General features: G+C 47.2%; 1 protein-coding gene across 2 annotated transcripts; it reads right to left on the reverse strand.

Moving 5' to 3' along the window:
• Positions 1-4,050: 4,050 nt before the first annotated feature.
• TTC12 (tetratricopeptide repeat domain 12) lies at positions 4,051-17,864 on the reverse strand. Of its 2 annotated transcripts, XM_042832139.1 has the most exons (21): positions 17,753-17,864; positions 17,505-17,656; positions 16,999-17,029; positions 16,250-16,327; positions 15,997-16,118; positions 15,768-15,827; positions 15,556-15,627; positions 14,782-14,842; positions 14,505-14,693; positions 13,575-13,644; positions 12,507-12,595; positions 11,727-11,895; positions 10,615-10,707; positions 10,359-10,422; positions 9,752-9,886; positions 9,510-9,611; positions 8,612-8,680; positions 7,667-7,768; positions 6,759-6,858; positions 5,169-5,394; positions 4,051-4,213 (listed from the first exon to the last, which is right to left on the reverse strand). In XM_042832139.1, exons 1-21 carry the CDS (start codon positions 17,862-17,864, stop codon positions 4,138-4,140), a joined length of 2,172 nt encoding a protein of 723 aa, XP_042688073.1. In that variant the 3' UTR covers positions 4,051-4,137. The 2 variants fall into 2 exon arrangements, with proteins under 2 accessions (XP_042688073.1, XP_042688074.1); XM_042832140.1 differs by lacking the exon at positions 17,753-17,864 and having other exon boundaries at positions 16,730-17,029; positions 17,505-17,571.
• Between the last annotated feature and the right edge of the window lie 2,620 nt (positions 17,865-20,484).

Raw genomic sequence — 20,484 nt, forward strand, 5'->3', positions numbered from 1 at the left:
CCAACATGGTGCTCGGCTCTGGGGGCGCCTAACAGACAGAAATGGAGCTTTGTCTATTTCCTTGTCCATCAACTTCCAACAGTTTGCAGCAGCATTTTGCAACAGGCTGAGAGGGAAGCGGAAAGTTAGGGAACTACTTTGGGAATCATGAGCAGAGTAAAGGGAAACCAAAAAGCAGATATTGCAAAAAAATGGATTCTGATGGATGATGGAGACCGGGTTGTTAAGTCTACAAAAATTATGAATTATGATTTTGCACAAATAGGTGGAACCTGCATAGCTTAACCTCAACTCAGCAAAGCAATACAAGTATCTATAGACAGGCATGAACTCAAATTCTTTCATGAATCAAAGTCTCAGACAAGGAAAGTGACACATACACATAAGCACAGCTTTATGGGGATGAGACTTTGCAGTGAGTGGCAGCAGCCCTAGGAAGCCCTTGCTTGAGACACAGCAGCATTACAAACTCGATTTGCTTTCACACTGTCCATAGTATTTGGCCAGACAGCTGTTCCCAAAGAAGGCTGTGCTCACTCATCTCCTCACCACACACCTGAGAACCACACCCAGAACTGGAAAGAAGGCAGAAAGAAGGCAAATGCCATGGGGACAGAATGCATCACTCACCAGAGAGATCCAGCAGCTCCGATGCGATCAGAACAAAAATGGGAAGCAGGTCCTGCATTTTGCAAAGCAGCTCCTGAGTCAACCCAATAGCATGTGTTCAGAGGAGGCAACTTGCTAAGCAGCCATCGCTGCCTCTCAGCAGAGAGCATTGGCTGTGTTTGTTCTGGAGGGGCAGAGTATTGGGTTACTTTATAAGAGTTTAGGTCAGGCCACAACCAATAATCTTGGTCCCAAAAGAAAAAAAAAAAACAACAACAAAAGAAAGATTCTGAAGCCTGGACCAATGGGAATCAACTGATTTTTAACAAAAGAAGATACTGTGCTCACGTGCATGACAGAAAAACTGACTGTGAGTGTGAGAGGCAGTGTGCAGGGCAGCACTTCTATTCGGAAGAAAAGTTCAATGTGCTACCTGAGCAAAGATCCAAAGCTTTTGACAATATCTGTGAGCCACACGCAAATGGATGAGCCTGGGTTTCAGCTGGAGGATCCTCATAAAGCAAGCTGCCCAGCCCTGTGAGCCCAAATAACAGCCTTTCTCCCCAAGAGACCCCCTAGATGTGTTCAGTGGCAGGAAGGAGGCCACAGTTCTGCTTCTGTCAGTGCTCCAGGTCTGCAGAGCCACACCAGGGTTTGTGCCCCAGTTACAGAGCTGAGGCTCAGATCAATGGAAGTGGATCCCAGCACTATGCTAACTCTGTCCAGACCAGAGCAGTCTGAGCCAGCAGCTGATGTCATCTGCCTGGAGTTGTGCAAGGCCTTGGACGTGGTCCCATACCACATCCTTATCTCCAAAGTGGAGAGAGATGGATTGGAAGGCTGGGCTATTTGGAGGATAAGGAATTGGTTGGATGGTCGCAGCCAGAGGGCTGCTGTCAATGGCTCCATGTCCAGGTGGAGGCCGGTGATGAGTGGTGTCCCCCAGGGGTCCATCTTGGGACCGGAGCTCTTCAGCATCTCCATCAGCGACAGACGATAGGATGGAGTGATATATAGTGATAGAGATAGGATGGAGTGCAGCCTCAGCAGTTTGCTGATGGCACCGAGCTGAGTGGTGCAGCGGACACAACAGCAGGAAGGGACGCCATCCAGAGGGATATTCCAGGGGGAATGGCTTTAAGTTAAAAGAGTGGAGATGTGGGTGAGCTGTGAGGAAGCAATCCTTTGGTCAGGGCGGTGAGGCGCTGGCGCTGCTGCCCAGAGAGCTGTGGGTGCCCCATCCCTGCAGGCACTCCAGGCCAGGTGGGATGGGGCCCTGGGCAGCCTGAGCTGGTGGGGGGCAGCCCTGCCCACGGCCGGGGGTGGCACTGGGTGGGCTTTGAGCTGCCCTCCGACCTGAGCCATTCTATGATTATGATACAATTTAAACTCACATAATAACAGAAGAGAAGGCTATGGCCTTGTTTGGCAATCCTGTGCATCCTTATTTCCTTTAACAGTAAGCCCTCCTGTCCTTGCAAACATTCACCTGGAGCTGGAGAGCAGCATCACACAGGTGGCACCAGGCACCCACACACATACAGAAGCAAAAGCAACTCTGGGAGACAGGAAATTTGGAACAATGCAGGCTGAGGAGATAAGAGAGAACATTATTACATAGCCGTGAATGTCGTGAGCGTAGTGGAAATCGCATCTAAAAAATGAGCAACATTCAGATAAGCAGAACAACAACAGCTCAGAAGAGCACTGTAAGAGACACCAAGGAAGAGGCGATCGCTCTTGAGGGAAACCAACAATAAGGCATTATCTGTCCTGCTGCAGGCTGATGAAGCACAGCCCAGCAGATAGTCCTGATCTGTGCCCCATCGCTCACCAAGGTCACCTCCTTCCCACTGCCACGGCTGTTTGGGAAAGGCACGTATCTTGACTGGCATCTGGGGCAGCCAGTCCTGGAACACTAATGAACTAATGTTTTGGGTTTTTTTGGTAAGACATTGTTGGCATTTGCCAAGCTTGAAGTGCAGTACTGCTTATTTGGACATGATTGCTATAGAAAGGTGTCAAATATTTGTTACCTATTTGCCTTGGCTGGGTGCAATTTACTGGTAGGGATTTATAAAACACAGTGAGATTATTGATCAGATGCTTTTCACTTCCAGGGAAGAAAAGCAGGGGCAAGAGGGTTTCTTCCTTCTAAAGTGAGAAGATCCAGCTGCTGTTCTGAAAGGAAGACGATATCAAAAAAGAGATGATACACAAATTATAGGCTACTGTTCTAAAGGGATGAGATTAGGTACACAGACCATCACGAGTGTCATGGAAGCAGCTGGAAAAGCCATTTCAAAGTCAAACACAACTGACCATGCTTCGCCATAAACATAATACATCTCTTGGTTTCCATGCTCAGAACTAAGGCCAAAAAGAACTGCATTCATGGTCACGTCCTTGTTTGGGTGAAGTTCTGCAAGATTTTACTTAAGATTTGGATGTAGGTTCACCTGTTTATTTTCATAGAGAACATTTGTTAAATTTGATAGCCTTTAACCAGCAGTGCTACTGCTGCTCACCATGAAGAATCTGCTACGGATAACCTTTCAGAAGCATTGAAGACATCCACTAAAGCTGAGGGGCTTTGATTCATGGATGATTAAAGCACACTTTTGGTGCTTTGCCTTCATGCTAAAGCACTGTTTTATAGCAGGCAATGAACTTCAGCAATAAAACTGCTACACTTCAGTGCAGAAAGACAGTTCTTCAGACTAAACTCCTCTTTATATGATTTAAAATGTCTTTTTGGAAGGACACTTAAGAAGAGCAATGTGTTACTGCCTTTCTTTGCAGGTCACACTTAACTTGGCACTGCTCTTAATTCGTTATTGACCTCTCCAGAAAACACAGACAGGAAAGGATGAACCATTTGTGTTATGGTCTCCTAACAATTAGAGATGAACACAAGAGGCCACGAGAAAGTCCTTAGGATCAAGCAGGTCATCAGCTGTTCTTACTCCACTCAAATATAAAGGCCAAAGGGATTCGACCAAATTTACAAAAGTAATGCTGCTAAATGAGACCCTAATTCATTCGTTAACCTCATTACCATAAGTTATCACTAAGACCCACAGCTCAGTAAATTAGTATGCTAAAATCAATGTATTTAAGCAGGTGAGATCACACATGCAATATCAAAGCATAAAGTAGCCCCCAGGAGATGAAGGATTGTTTCTGTTTTCTTCTAAGCTCTGGGCACTGACTCACACCACAAGGCAGGTGACCCTTTGGTTGATGATGAAGCAACAAGAGACTTGGCCCCAGGAAAGGGCAGCATCATTTACTGAAGTGAATATGAGCAGAGCAGAAGTTGTTATTTTCAGTTGTTAGCCTAGATAATAAATTACCTTCTTTCTCCTGATCTTTATGTTGATATCATTTCTCTGGCTTCAATGTATGAGCAAACACTTGAAAGCGATTGAAAAGGTTATCTGCTTTGAATGAGCTTTATTAAGAAAAGAAGAAAACATGGAACAGTAAGGGATATGAACAGCATTTATCAAAGCCCTCTGGGGGACGTCAGGAGCTGTGCACATATTTCATAGAGGAGTTGAGGATGGCCATGCCATTGAGCTCCCGCAGTTGACAAATATGCCTGAAAAGACAAAGGGAGAGGTTGCTGAGAGGATGGGGAGTGACTGACTACAGGATTCTTAAGCTCCCACTGCTCTGCTACGCCCCCAACGAAACCATCAAGGTCACTGAACACCTTAACTCCAAAGTAACACGACAGAAGGTTTCTACATGGCTATTCCCCATGAAAAGGAAAGCCAGAGTTCCAAATGATACTTGACAACTGTTCATATAGGCGACACTCCTAATAAGGTTCTCACATCTCTGCAGTGTTTTGCAGAACTCAGAGCAGATCCTTTCTTGCTCATTTGGGAGCTCCAAGGAACACAAAGCACTTCTGGAACTTCACCATTACCCTCTGCATTACCCGTTGTTTTCTGCAGTGGCTCAGGAGGTACAGAAACACTGGTACTGGAACTCAGTTCTCCTAATAAGAACACAGCTCTGTGTCCACCTGGCAGCATGCAGCCAGCTGGGGCTCATCTCGCTCTTGGCAGGCAGCAGCACAGACATTCTGTGTTGACATTTATACTTTTGTTGTGCTTTCATTTCTGACCTCTACAAGCTTAACTGATCACTCTTCCTCTGTCCATTCTTCCAGCACAAGTAACGTGAAACAATGCAAAATGAGCTCCTGCAAGCAATAGGAATGAGAAACAAAAAATCCTAAAGCAGGATGGGGCAGACAGTATAGCAAATGGGAACTCCAACTAGAGGAAGAGTGGCATGTCATAGAACACTTAAACAAGCTGCTCATCTGCCCCGTACTGCTGCCTCTCTGTGTGGAATTGACCACACTGGTTTGGTGTTACTGGATTCCTCATTTTCCTCCCCCTACCATGTCCCAGTTCCCATATAGGTTCACATGTCAGTTTTCCAACAATTACCAACAAGTAAAATCTGGATGGTGCAGGAGAACAGCAGCGTTTTGTTTCCACTGGTTTTGGTGTGGTTTTGTGGTTTTTTTTTTGCAATACCTTGGTTCTGCAACACACAGCTTCCCCAGAGCAATTGCTGCATTCTCCTGCACTGAAGTTCTTGCAGCATCACCACCAGCGTGTTTCAACAGAGCCATCACAACGTTGGAATTCAGTAAGGATGTTGCTGCTCCAGGAACAACGAGGCACTGACCAAGGCAGAAAGCAGCATTTCCCACAATCATTTCATTTTCTGAGTCCAGGAGCTTCAGCAGTACGCTGAACTCTGTGAACAAGAAAGATTTCACGTATACAGTGAGCCCAGACTTGTTCAAATAGCACTGATATCATAGAATCCTTTGGCATGGAAGGTACCCTTAGAAGTCATCTAGTCCAACTGCCCTGCAATGAACAATATCTTCTGCTGCTTTTATCTAAGCAATAGTGCAGAACCCCCAACACTGTTCCATGGGGAAATATTTTCCTAGAAAACCTGGGAGAGCAAAAGCATTGCTTCTCCAGGCTCAGGGTGCCATGTGCTTTCTCCTCTTCACCTGTGAACACATCTGTCCCAGCAAAACACATCTGCACACCAAGAGGTTCTTCAGTACAGACTTTGTGTTGCTCCATTTGTTACACATTCCCCTGAATCTGAACGCGCCGCCGTTGCTGCTTGCTGACTAAGAGATCTCGCACTGTGATGGGTTTTACAGCTCAGTTCCAACAGGAATGAATCTCCTAGCAGCAGAGCTAAGTCTGTGTTAGCAAAATGATGACAGAAATAGTGACTTTTCACAAGGTGAATATCCAGAATTTTGGTGAAAACAATGAGAATTGCTCTTGCTATCTGAGGAAACGGAAGCTTCATCTGCAGATGACAGTGAAACTAATTTGGGTGTACAAAAGGAAGATGATGCTCTGAGAGGCTTTTAATGAGTGAAAATCCTTTGGGTTCAAGCAGAGCTACATGAGCTGACAATTTCTTGACAGGTTCAACTATTTAGATCACACTTAAGTATTCTCTGTGGTAATTACATAAGCACTAATTGAATCTGGGTTTTAAAGCAATCTAAGTAGTGTTATACCACACAACCGGAGCAAACATTAATAACTCAAAAATACCCCGAGACACCCACCAGTCTGATACTGGCAATCCACCTCCTCACCCATTTCCTATTAGTATATTAATAGGAGACCAAATATTATTTATTATTATTATTTGTTTTATTAATATGAGACCATCATATATTAATATAAGACCAAATGTCCACAGAATTTGAAGGAACCTGTAAGCAACCCCGACCTCTGGAATTCAGCTGTCTAAACACAGCTTCATCTTTTGGCCACCAACTTCTGAATTGTAACAGAAATTGGGTTGCATTTCCAGAATTTTCAGAGATTTCTGCCCTCCCAAAAAAGTATTTCAAACCATTTTATGAATGTAAAGGGCAGTTTCTCTAACCCAAGTTTTCTATTTGATGCACGTTTGCATCCACACAAACTAAGGCTCGTTAAGGATTTCTTAGAAAACATGACAGAAGTCTTGCAAGAGTAAAACAAGTGTAGATCTCTGTCCTAGAAGGGAGGAAAGTAGGTGAGCAATGCTGAGATTCTTGCATTCTCTCTCTAATTAGTGAAGCTGTCACTTACTCTTATCTGACTTTACCACCTCTTCCTGGGCTTGTCTGCTGCTTCTTGTGCAGATGGAAAGAGTCCTTATAGCGTAACTGGATGTGGTCTGTCCTCCAGCCTAGATTTGGATTAGAATAAAGTGTAAACTAATAAGCATACAGTCCATGCCCCAACTTAAGGTTACAAAACATTTTAGGTACCACAGATACAGTTGTTCACTATGCCTAAGATCATATCCCAAATAAAGACCTCAGAATGGACAGAGATTGAAAAATAGAATAGAAACCATTCTTCCCTGCCAGCAGCACACATACAGAATTATCTCAATCTCTGGAGCCCAGTTTCCTTCCAACAGCTCTGGTGCTTGCTAATTACAGGAGTTAGACTGTTACAGTCTTTTGTTTAGGCTGCTCCAATCTGCAGGACAGCAAGTCTGGCATCTGCACAAGGCTGCGTGGATACAAACTCCATCAGTGCACAGATACACAGCCAAGCAGTGCCTACAGACAGGGGATATATTCCTCCTGGCCTGATTCAGCACTCACTGGTCATCAGGGCAAAGGGCTCCATTGCCTTTCAGTGGTCCAGATTTTATCACCCCATCTTAAGCTTTAATCCTGCAATGGAGCCTGCAGTAGTGGATTCCTGCATTTGCAGATCTCCACAAGTAGAGCTGTAGGGGCATTTGGCACACGGAGAAACAACTCAGAAATTTGGGATACAGACTACAAGGCTGCAGTTATGCTCCAGACTTGTTGAAATTGTGCTAGAGAGCCCCAGCACTCTGATGGAATGGATGCAAACACATGCAGAGTGACTGCACAGGTCTTTCTCCTTGGGAAAGGAGGCTGAATGCAGGGGCAATTTAGGTTTTCTTTAGGGACTTCGAAAGGAAAAACAAAGTGAAATCAGTGGAATTACTTTACCTTCAAGAATTTGATCATTTTCTTCACCACTCCTCCTTTCACTGCTTCTTCTACTGCCAGTGGGGATGCTGCCAGGATGCGACTCAGCACTCCAATGGCTCTCTGAGTAAGAAAAGTGTGGAAGAAAAGAAAAAAATGCCCAACATTTATTTGTACAGACAAATTTATTTAAAGAGTTTTCAAATTATTTTGGTTTTCCAGATGGCAGAACAAACCCGAAGTCACTGAAATGACAAAAGGAGAAGTTTACAGAAATATAATGAAGAACATCTTTAGGACGCAGCTTTTTTTGTTGCTTACTGGAAAGTGAGCTCAGCACAGCTTCTAAAGATTCCAATACAGGGGGGTGATACCAAAGTATGATCAAGGACACTCTGCACACTTATTTTTTGAAACAAATAGCACCAGTGACAACTTGAGCCTCTAATTGCACATAAAACAGATCAGAACAGCTCATGTGAGTTCAGAGAGGTGAAGAGACTCCCAGCTGAGACCACATCTGCTTCCACCCATTTGCCTTGAATAATTACTATATGTGGGAGTTACACACCATTAGTAGGGGTACAATGTCCTAGGAATGATTCACAACAGGAACTATAAAAAGGAACAGCTGTTAAACACCCAAACTGTTCTTGCTCCTTTGCTTCCAGATTGATTTAATGCTTTGCACTGAAAACCATCCAAAGGATGAAACGATTTATGCAGGCTTCTACTTTGTAGGTTTCAAGAAAACACTGAACATCTCTTTCATCAACCAGAATATAAATAATCCAAGGGCCATGTTATTTTTTGTTGTTGCTTCTACTAATATTCACCATTTGTTTTCGGCTTCAAAGCCTAACAGAAAGGCTTCCGCAAAGCTTGCACAGGTCAGGATTTGGCACTGCAGTGTTCAGGTCTGACTGAGCAATGTGATCTTTTCTTACTGCAGACATGTCTACTTACTGTCACAGTTCTTCCATCCTGATCCCTGAGCAGGGACATGCATCTGCCACTTATGTCCAAAGCAAGGCACTGCAAAACAAAGCCAAGAGCTCAGGAACAGCTGACTGCCACAAAGCATTCAAGCAGAAATGCTTGAATGTAACAAATTGCTCTATGTTACAAATGGAGATGGGGGCACACATGGCCCCAATTAATAACTCTTCAGCAGTTGTTCTTTTTTAATGTTTCTTTACTTTAAAGTAGTTTTGAGATGTGCCAAGCACCTAAGAACATTCCACAATTGGAGACTGATGCAAAACAAACCATTTGCAACACGATGGCATGGAGCCATCTATGCCTTACGCTGCATTTTTGTCAAAACTGTGTGTCTGTGGGTGAATCATAGAATAGTTATGGTTGGAAAAGCCCTCCAGGATCACCTCATCCAACCATCCACCTACCACCATAACCCCCGTCCCTCAGCAGCACATTTAGATGCTTACACAGGGTGGTGTTAATGGACATTTCTTACATTCTTCTGCTTTTTAGCTTACTTGAACTGCCAAAGACCCCGACTGGTAACCTTAAACACCAACAAAAATTAACAATTAACCAAACACCAGCAAAATCTGATGTTGGAGCCTTAGGAGCATCTCAGCACGTTTGTTGTGAAAGAAGGCTCTACATCCACACAGCATAGCTGTGCTCCTCTCCTGGTACAGACTGTGAGGCTCGTGCTGTTCTGTAGCCATTCCCTCTCTCACTCTATCAAAATGTTCCCATTTAGCTACAGAACGTTCATGGGGCCCATTTACAGTAACAAGGGAGGAAGGTGCTCAAACTGCTCACAGAATTTTGTATCACCAAGAAAGTGATCACAGGAAGAAAGCTACCAAAGAACATCTCTGGTCTCATTTACCTGGATGACGGAGTTTGATTCAAGCAGTAAGTTCATCATGAGGCCCAGCACTGCAAACACACACTCCCGATATCTGGGTGTGCCAACATCAGCACATCCATCCTGTGCACAAAGGAGAGAAAAGTGTGATCAACTCAGAGGTTCAGCGCTGCTGGGGGAGGCACAAATACATCACACAGGTGCCATTTTCAGAGGCAGCAGGGCAGAAAATGCTGCTATAGGGAGCCACCAAGCCTCCTTACCACCAGCTGTAAGCAGGCTTGCCAGCACTCACTGCACTCTGCCATCTGCACTCGGATGGCTGCATCTGCACACAGGTTCCCCATGATGCCAATGCAACGTGAGAGGGCTGCCTGGTCCACCTGCTTGGCTGAGGCCTAAAAACAGAAGAGTAGAAGAACACATTAAGAGCAAATTACAACATACGGGTGCTCCTATCTCTCTGACTGAGATTTCAGGATCTTTCATAGAATCACAGAATGGTTTGGGTGGAAGGGAGCTGAAGGCCGCCTGGTGCCGCTCCCTGCAGCGCACAGGGACACCCACAGCTCAGCAGTGCTCACAGCCCCGTCCAGCCTGACCTTGGCTGTCTGCAGGGACGGGGCACCACCGCCTCTCTGGGCAACCTGTGCCAGCGCCTCACCGCCCTCACTGCCAAACCTTCTTCCTCAGCTCCACCTCAGTCTCCCCTCTTGTAGTCTGAAGCCATCTCCCCTTCTCCCATCACACAGACCCACTGCAGAGTCCGTCCCCTCCCTTCTCACAGCCCCTTTATATGCTGGAAGGAGTTGTCATGAGACATGTTATAGAAGAATATGTTGGAAACACAGAAATTAAGACCTTTCATACCAGCAGTTGGATGAACAATGGTAAAACAGATGTGGAAAACGTGAGGCGACACTGTGCTTTGAACCTGTGAGGATAAAGAAAGCCATGTTTGGACACTTAGAGCTTTAGAATAACAGACAAACAAACAGATATAAGCAACAAAACAGCAACATATAGAGAAGGTAAAATGAGTAAAGAAGGCTGGCAGCCTCTATCAGAAGGTCACTTAGTATATACTATTGTAACTTATTAAAAAAAAGGAAAAAGTGCAAGTTACTTTTCCTCTTGAATTAAATCCGACAGAATACTCATGGCACTGCCAGCCCTGGCATCAGTGCTGTTGACAAACGTCACCAATATCTGCAGCCATCTGTCATAAACAAAAAAAAGAGAAAAAAACTGCATGTCAGCTTTGGCCTAATTATTAAAGACATTTGCAGGGAAGATCACTGGTGATGACTGTGTGGTTTAGAAGGACGTGCTGAGCAAACCCAACAGTTTTTGGGCGTGAGTGGGTGTTTTAACCAAGAAGCTTTACAGGTCTTGGGATGAACATTGTATGTAACACAGTGAAGTACACATCTGTGGAGAACCTGTTCTGTTCATCCACTGGTTTAAATTTTTAGTGCAAAGTAGCACATTAAAAATTTCTGCTCTGGTTAACACAGGTTAACTGGGGAAACTTGGAAGAGGGTAGATTTAGACTAGATATTGGGAAGAAATTCTTTACTGTGATGTTGGTGAGACACTGGAACAGGTCACCCAGTGAGGCTGTGAATAGTCCCTCGCTGGAAGTGTTCAAGGCAGGCTGGATGGGGCTGTGAGCAACCCGGTCCAGGGGGAGGTGTCCCTGCCTATAGCAGGGAGTTGGAATTAGATGACCTTAAAGACCTCTTCCCACCCAAACCATTCTAAGAAGGAAATGGCAGGACGAGAGCAATGAGGTAACAGGCTTTTTATTTCTCCACTTAGTGAGCCTTGGCAACACCGACTCATCATAAATGCCAGCTGCCAGATGAGGAGAGAGCAGCTGTTTGAAAGCATGAGCTATACCAAGAGGCAACGATGGCAGCTCTTACTGGAGTGCTAGGCACACAGCCTTACTGGTTTAAAAAGCATAACTATGCTTCCAAGTTACACCTCTTCAGAAAGGAGGACCTCCTTAGCTTAGCTGCTTAGCTTCACAGACATCTCCAGTGCAAAAGTTTGCTGTCTCCCTACACCTCACTCCCACTTCTGCTCACCTTGGCCTAAGTCTCAACATCATGACACCCCTTTCAGAAGCCTGTCACCCACCTGGTGCTCTGCTTGGTGCCAGTGGAGCGAGCTTTGGACCTCTGCAAGCCCAGGGTAAAGGGAGTTCTACCAAATTATAGTTGCATTTGTTACCTGGATAGGTCCTGGTGCCTAATCAACAGTCTCCTCCCATTCTCATTATCTGAATAGAGAGCAATTAGAGCCAGCGTCTCCTTTTGGATCTCCAACACACCAGAACACAGCAATTCCAACAGCTGTGCATTCACATCAGGGTGAGTCAACAGCAGCCGCTGATTTTCTTCTGCAAAAAGAGGAATCTAAGTACAATGTCACAGGCGATGCAATCCCCGTCATCACTCCTGCTCTCACTAACTACACAATTCCTCATGCATCAGCTGGACCCAGCAACACACAAGAGAACACAAGTGCAGGCACAAGCACTCTTCTTTTCCCCACGGCAGCCTGCACCACTTCACCACTTCAATCTGCTCCCGACCTCCCTGCAAACCTCAGGGAAACAGAGGCATGAGCTACCCAACCAACGACCCCTTACTGCCGATGCCAAAGGAATTCACCCTTCTCTAACAGCACTCCTGCTTTTTACAGGTAGAACTGCTTTAAAAAGACAAAACGAACGTGATGTTATCTTAAGAGCCAGCAATAATCACAGGGAATTGACTTTCTGCCCCTTCAGCATACATAAGATGGGCACAGAAACAGACTGGAAACTCAGCCCCGTGCTGAAGCAGCGCTCAGCAGAATAGCTTCAACCCTCACAAAGCTTTGCTGACAGCAAGGCCTAGACCCAAGTGCTCTGGGAAAGCGATTGCTTGTGCCAAACAACAATTTTAGACCCAGTATGTGCAATATTAACAGAACATGAACAATGATTAATGTTGATCACATTTTTACCATTCCCAGCGCACACAGCTTGCCAAAGGGAGAGAAGAGAAACACACAGATCCACTTCAGCAGTGCTCTTTCTTCCTGCACAGAAGCCCCTAAATGAAAAACATTAGCTTGCAAAAGGAACGCGGGGCAGATGAAACAGGGTTAGCTCTTTGGCTGGGGACATCAGGAAAGCCTCACAGCGATGAGGATCTGCCATACAAACACTTAAGCTCATAAGCTCTAATACCAGCGTTTAACCAGATGTGCCTTCCAGACGACCTCCTCCAATGCCAGACTGATGTTTTGCTGATTCTAACCGCCCTGAGCACACACAGACCACCCACAATCAGTATGCAGCACTGTAATGTGTTCAGTTCTGCACTGACTGACTGTGGTGAGCCAGGGAGGGAGAGCGTGGTGCGAATCTGGAAGCACGCAGAACAGCTCTTCCCTTTTCCAACCAGGTCGCACTGTTCCAAACAAACTTAGTTGTGCAAAATTTTCAGATCACATCTTCCCTGCGGATCTTGCTTGCGTCTATGATCTACTAGGCAAGAGATCCCTTATAGGACACAGTTTAGAAAGCGATTGAACTGGATTTGTTTCTTGGTTACCAAAACATCTAATGGCTGCCCTGAACACACAGCAGCAGAGAACACAGGACCCAGAGGGAATCCCCCCCTCAGTTACAGGACTGAACAATTTTACAGGTTGAGGAGAGTTTTTGCAGAGCTGAGGTGAGACATTTATTGATGTCCAGCCAGACATACTTCAGGTAACTATGCTTTTATATCAGCTGTTCTCTTCCAGTAAGCTTTTACAGCCTTGCTCTCACCATTAGAGATAGGGGAACTGTGCAGAAATAAGAGATCAGAGACAGAAGCAGAAACTCATGAGTCCACTGCATCCAAAAGAGCCCTACTTGTTTGGGTCAGATACAAGTCAGTCTATTCAGACATCACAAGCAGTTATTTCATTATCTTGTGATCATTTCATCTGCGTTTCGTGAGGCGATTGAGTTTCTCGAAAACAACACTGTCACTTCCTCATGCTGTAACGTGCTTCTGTTCTCTTCTGGAGAGCTCTTACCGTCTTATGACCTCGTTGTCATTGATGATACTGAACCCATTGTTTGTTCTAAATAAAGTTTGCTCAGTGCCTGGAAAGAGGCAGAGAGAAACAAGTCAGCTCTGTGAGCCATCTGGCTGACGCACCATGGCGAAGGCAGACACCTGCTCTGCTGCAACACAGCGTTGAAGGAAAAGGTCACTGGATCAACAGCTCTGGGGAAAGGAGGTTTGCAATGTGAAAAGGGGAAAAACTTCAAGAGCACTTGAAGCAGAAACAGCTTTGAAGTGGAAGACCACTCTAATTGATGCCTGGTGCAGTGGAGAAAGACTGACTTCATGTTCAAGGGTTTTTATGAGGATTTAAACAGGAGACTGGTCCTGCAAATCATTATTCTCCAACAGAGGACTGCAAACTTTTCAAAAGTAATTTGAGACCTCTTAAATTATAGTGACAAGACAAGGAGGAATGGTTTTAAGCTACAAGAGGGCAGATGTGGGTGAGCTGTGAGGAAGCAATCCTTTGGTCAGGGCGGTGAGGCGCTGGCGCTGCTGCCCAGAGAGCTGTGGGTGCCCCATCCCTGCAGGCACTCCAGGCCAGGTGGGATGGGGCCCTGGGCAGCCTGAGCTGGTGGGGGGGCAGCCCTGCCCACGGCCGGGGGTGGCACTGGGTGGGCTTTGAGCTCCCCTCCAACCTGAGCCGTTCTAAGGTTCTATGACATGACTAAGTCCTTAGGAAGTATCAACAGCTCAGCTACAGAATTGGTTATTAAAAAAAAAGAAAAAGAAAAAGAAACATCCACTGTACATAAACGTTGAAATAGCAAACACCGTTTGTTATATGTTTTTTTCAACAGAGGCTTTTGGTCTTTCAAAAACTGCTGCTGTTGTATTCATCCACCCGGGTGGGTTACAACCCCTCATGGAAACAAGCTTTGCATCAAACACTCACACTCCTTCACAGCTCCTATCAGAACTTGGATCCCTCCCGTATAGTAGAAGATATTCTGGTTTGGCCTATTGAGTTTCTGCAGCAGATCTTTTATGGACAGAGCTGCATGTTTTCCGGACTGAAATGCTTTCATCGCTCTGTCTTCTTCTTGCATTCTTTTCTCCTCCAAGTTAACCTCATTCATGCAATCTTGGAAAGCAAAAGAAATCAAAGTAAGTTAACAGAACGTTCTGATCAGAAACCAAGAGACAAGAGTAGCAAAACTGACACTCCTTACCTTTAAATAAAATTTTCTTTTGGGGATCAAGTTGTAAGAGCTTCTGGTAGCACTGCCTGGACTTAATTCAGAAAAGAAACAGGCTCTTATGTTCAAAGAGGAATGAGGAGGTGCTAACACTCCTGGCTGTCAGTTCCTGGCCTACACAACTGTAAAAGTCTGAGGAATAATATTTACAGAAGGAAGCAAACCAAAGCTTTGATGTTCCATTATTTTAACAGTTTTCAGCTCCCATCAGGACTTCAGACATGAATGTGGAACTGAATCTTTTGTTTGACATTCAGCATCACAGAAAGAAAAAGAAACATTATCACTCCCATTAGCAGCTTTCACCTTAACAGTTCAGTTAACCCGAAATGCAGGGAGCTTTCCTCCTTCAGAGGTGACATACAATCACCTCTTTTTGCTATGCGGTTTAATTGCTCTGTGCAGCAGAGCAATTCAGGATAAAAAGGTAAAAATACACTTTGCTCATTTGTCGCCAAGTGGCGACAAATCCCCACCAGACAAAGCACGGCCACTGTGCACAGCGCTGCCTCTCTGCCTGCAGGCTGCCAGTGCAGTTGCCACACCTGAGCAAACCATCAGAAAGGACACAAGAAGTAGAAAGAAGACTAGATTTTAAAATTATTTGTCTTTGCAGGAGGACAGAATCTCTTTCAAGCTCCATGTACACGCCTGTCTGAGGCAAAAGACAACAGATTAGTCCCTTCACCCACAACATCACATCAAAATCACAGGCATGGTCTAGCAGACAAGAATTAGTCAACTCACCTCATCATAGTGCTTAAGCGCCAGGTGAGCTTTCCCCATTAGAAAATAGGCTTTGATGCATTTTGCATTGCACTGTTAAAAAAGGAATTTCACACAAAGTGTTTAGAAACTTCAAATATCTCCCTGCAACATATTCCCACTGCCATTAGCATGCCATCTCTGTACTGACAGCTGCACACAAACACTCGACCTGACCACAGAACTGAACGTACCTTTAACGCCCACTCACAGTCACCAATGGCTTTTCCATATTCATGCATCTTCAGGTAGGCCTGAAACACAGCCAAAGAAGTCCCTTTTCTAAGCCTCAGAGTCAAGCAACACCCATCACCTTTTGTGAAACTCCCACAGGAAGCAGAACCATCCTTTTCAGGCCTTGTGCCACTAACAGAACACAGAGAGCAGTATTCTGGTCAGCACGCCAGCAGCTCCTGCACTGACCTGTGCTCTGTTGGTGTACAGCTCCGGCACATCCTTCAGCTTCTGCAGGCCATCAGTGTACCTCTGGGCAGCTGTGCTGTAGTCCCCTTTCCTGAAGGCATCGTTTCCCTTCTCCTTCAGAGCTGCAGAACAATATGCACACACTCCAAGTAACACTTTGGCATTTGTTTTGTCCCCATGCAGTGACACATCTCAAAGCACACCAGCTGGGTACCTCCCCAAGGCATCAGCTGCTTGAGCCCCTGCTGATTACCATTTGCTAAACGTTCATTTCTCTTCCTTCGTTCAGCTCGTTCTTTTGCATCCTTCTCCAAAGCAGCCAGAAAGCCCTCTTGGAGGCAGGAGGAGAGTTGGTGGCATTTTTGTTATGAAAAATTAATTAAGAAAAATTTACTTGATTAAAAATTGAATTGCATACAAGAAAAAAAGTCATTTCCAAGGTATATCTGAGCCATTTCTCTACAAAGAATCATAGAATCCTTAGAGTTGGAAGGGACCTTTAGAGGCCATCTAGTCCAACTCCCCTGCAATGCCCAGGGACATGCACAACCCCATCAGGTTGCCCAGGGCCTGATCCAGTTGCCTGATCCAGCTTTGCCTAGAAAGTCTCCATGAATGGGGCATCCACCACATTGTAAGAAAATCTGAAGGAAACACTTTGGAAATTAAACTGGAATGGGAACGTATTACACATCTAAGCTCTTAGGATTGTACTTTCCACAAAGCAGCTCACCTCCAGACAGGCATTTCTTTCTTTCTGAATCCAGAAGAACAGCCTTTAACATGCAGCATCAAGCTACACCAATGGACATGCTCAGCCACACGGGTATGAGCCACAGATGCATTTCTAGATGTGTCCAAAGAGTTTGCCTCCACTTTAGTGGCAGTGGAACAAGGTCTTGTGTGAGCTAAGAGTAGTCCTCAGTGCACCACTGCTACTGCAGACAGAAGGGGTGCTGAGGGCTGCAGGGAGCACCGCTTTACCTGTGTGCACTGCCTTACCTGTGTGCACTGCCTCTGTGTTCACAGAATCCTAAAAAAAAAAAAGAGAAGTAAAGCACATGTAAGTTTGCATATGGATAATTCAGTAGAATCCATAGCAGCAGTGGAATAGGTGGTGAAGTACGCCTTCACCAGAAGGGAGCTTACAAGCAGCAGGGGATTGACTTCCTACATGGCGTTACAGTGACAGGACAAAGAGGAATGGCTTTAAAGTGAAGGAGTGGAGATGTGGGTGAGCTGTGAGGAAGCAATCCTTTGGTCAGGGCAGTGAGGCGCTGGCGCTGCTGCCCAGAGAGCTGTGGGTGCCCCATCCCTGCAGGCACTCCAGGCCAGGTGGGATGGGGCCCTGGGCAGCCTGAGCTGGTGGGGGGCAGCCCTGCCCACGGCCGGGGGTGGCACTGGGTGGGCTTTGAGCTCCCCTTACGCATCGTTGGAGATTTTCTGCTTGGCAGGAGTTGAAAGAGCACCACGTGCAGAAGGCAGGGCCACAGGAGCGGGGCACAAACCTGTACGGGATGGCTCGTGTTGATCACCGTCCTGTCCACCCCGGCCGCGCTCTGCTCGCTGCCCCGCCGCTCCCGGAGCCGCCGGTCCGCCTCGGCGATCGCTCCGTCCCGGACAGCGGCGTCCGCAGAGCTCAAGCCCTGCACCAGGCGGCCTGGGGAGACCCGACAGGCAAGATGTGGACGAGGAGTGTTCCATTCATTCCCCCTTCCATCTCCCGGCCGTTTCGCCCCCCCTCTGCCGCACTCACTGATGTCGTCCACGCGGCGGAGGAAGCGCTGGAATTCTTCCTCCTGCTGTGGGTCGGCCAGCGCGGCCATGGCGGGAGGCCGCAGGTTGCGCAGCGTCTGCGGTGTTGCCATGGATAACACGCTGCTGACGTAACGACAACACGGAGGGAGAGTAGGGGCGTGGCTACGCTAAGAGCGGGCGTGGCTACGCGCAGGGAGGCGGGGGGTCGCAGGCCGCCATTTCGCGTTCTGCGACTGCAGCGCTGCCTTGTGGTGCAGTGTGTGTTCGTTGTCTTGGGAAATCCAGGGAATAAAGCCACCCCGAAGATCAAAGAGAGTAAAAGCTATCGCGGTTAAGCCGCACACAGCACAAAGAGCTCGTTGCTAAGCTAGGGCTGTTTTGGAGGTGCCTCCCTCCTGGGCTCTGCAGATTTCAGCTTCGGAGCAGTGATGCTGTTTGCTCTGTGCTTTGCCATTTAAATCAACACCACAAATAATTCCCCGTGCCGGGTGAATGACAGCTTGCAGAACCCCGGGTGATGCCGTCCCACTGCCCGCCGCTGTCACCGCGTGCTCGGCGCCGTGTGTCACGGGATGGCCGCACTGACATTGCCTCGGGTGGAGCAGCTGAGGAAGGGCTGGAGAGGAGAAGGACGCCGAGTGATGCAACATCAAGTGCAGCTTGCGCAGGAGACTTTATTCAGCTGAATTCAGTTGGAAAAGAAACAATGGAGGGAAGTGTATCTGTGTTACCTCGGGCTGGTGCTCAGCCCCAAAAGGGGACATTCCCAGACCCTGAAGAAGTGGTTTTCCTATGGAAGCCACGCTGCCAATTAACATTGACTGTGACTGCTTCAGCCCACTGTTGTGTTCCGAGGAGATGGGGACAAGCTTGTGTAAAGCAGCGGCATATGTGGTTTATGTGGTTTATGTGTTTATGTGGTTTATGTGGTCTCTCCCAGCAGCTCTGCTCCAGCATTGCCCTGCTGCACAGCATGCCGAGCTGCGCTCAGAGCAGAGCACGGCGCTGCTGGGGGTGCAGAAATGGCAGAGCTCTGTGTGGGATAACAAGTGTTACAGCTCAATACACGTACCTGTGTTATTCTCTGTGTGCAATTCCAGCAACCAAGGACTGATGTACAGCAGAGCTCTCAGCTTTTCAGTCCATGTCCTGGGAAATCATAGAATCATTAAGGTGGAAAAGACCTTGAAGATCACCCGGTCCAACCGTCCACCTACCACCAATGTTGCCCACTGACTGTGTCCCTCAGTCTCCACATTTCCTGAATACTTCCAGGGACTTTACCACCTCCCTGTGCAGCTGTTCCAATGACCACTCTTTTGGAGAAGTTTCTCCTAATATCCAACCTTAATCTCCCCTGGAGCAACTCTCGTCCTCTTGCTGTTTCCCCAGGAGAAGAGGCCGACCCCCAGCCCACCACAGCCCCCAGTCAGGGAGCTGCAGAGAGCAGTGAGGTTTCCCCTGAGCTCCTCTTCTCCACACTGAACAACCCCAGCTCCCTCAGCCGCTCCCCATCGCACCCCATTGTGCTCCAGACCCCTCACAGCTCCGTTCCCTTCTCTGCACGCTCCCAGCCTCCACGCCTGCATTGCAGCGAGGGGCCCAACGCCGAGCACAGCGCCGAGCTGCGGCCTCACAGAGCTGAGTGCAGGGGACGCTCACCTCCCGCTCCTGCTGGCTGCGCTGCTGCTGACACAGCCAGGCTGCCGTCGGCCTTCTCGGCCACCTGGGCACACTGCTGGCTCACGCCCAGCCGAGCGCCGACCGACAGCCGCGGCTCCTTTCCCTCCGCACAGCTTGCAGCCGCTCTGCCCCAAGCCTGCGGCGCCGCGTGGGGTTGTTGTGGCCGAAGCGCAGGAGCCGGCACTCGGCTGCTTGAGCTCCGTCCCGTTGGCCTCAGCCCAGCCATCGGCCCGTCCAGCTCCCTCTGTAGGGCTGCCTGCCCTCGGGCAGATGCACGCTTCCCCCCACGTGGAGCTGTCTGCAAACCTGCTGGGATGCACTCAGTGCCCTCATCCAGATCATCAATAAAGGCACTGAACAGGATGGCCCCAACACCGACCCCTGGGGAACCCAGCAGTGCACCCAGTTCTTTGCCCAGCAGTGTGTACCGGTCCAGGCCACGAGCTGCTACTTGTCCAGAATACTGTAGGAGAAATCAATGCTTAAGATAGAATTAAATGCAGTTTGATTACTCCAGCATCATCCATGTGCAGGGACACGACTTGGGACACGTTACTAACACCTTTTGAAGCCAACACTCACACACACGCACACGCCACTCAGCCTCCCTATGGGACACCCAGCTGACTCGGGTTCACAGCAACATTCAACAGCATCGGTGTGTTTGTCATCTCAAGGCAGTAATGTAGGTGGAACAGAAGGACAGACCTGACCAATGCTCCTCTCTGTGGCACCCGGCACTCCAGAATTGCTCCGTACACAACTGCTGACATCTGAAGAAGTGCAGACTGCAGGCATGAGGTTTTTTGTTGGTATTTTTTTTTTTTTTTTTTGTAATTTTTATTTGAACACAGTATTCTGACAGAATGCAAAGTCAAAATCCTCAGTTAGTATCAGTATTTACACCAGTGAGAATGGGAATAAAGGTGGAATTGATGTTTCACTCGGTAAAAAGATTTTTTGTTTTTTTGTTTTTTTAACAAGATAGAAGGCCCCCAAAAGTAGGGAATGCTGGGTAAGGATGTCAGTGGAGGTCTGAGAACAACT

Source organism: Centrocercus urophasianus, unplaced genomic scaffold (genome assembly GCF_019232065.1).
Source record: "Centrocercus urophasianus isolate 14NV4802_14NV808 unplaced genomic scaffold, USGS_Curo_1.0 seq_37, whole genome shotgun sequence".
NCBI classification, from domain to species: Eukaryota; Metazoa; Chordata; class Aves; order Galliformes; family Phasianidae; genus Centrocercus; species Centrocercus urophasianus.

Excerpts from the sequence above, each read along its gene's own strand:
- TTC12 (XM_042832139.1), bottom strand. The coding sequence starts at position 17,864 with ATGGCAACACCGCAGACGCTGCGCAACCTGCGGCCTCCCGCCATGGCC. Across the intron at positions 13,645-14,504 it reads GATAGGAGCTGTGAAGGAGT|GCACTGAGCAAACTTTATTT; the intron begins GTGAGTGTTTGA and ends GCCTCTTTCCAG. Across the intron at positions 11,896-12,506 it reads AGCTGTGTGCGCTGGGAATG|AAGAAAATCAGCGGCTGCTG; the intron begins GTAAAAATGTGA and ends CTCTTTTTGCAG.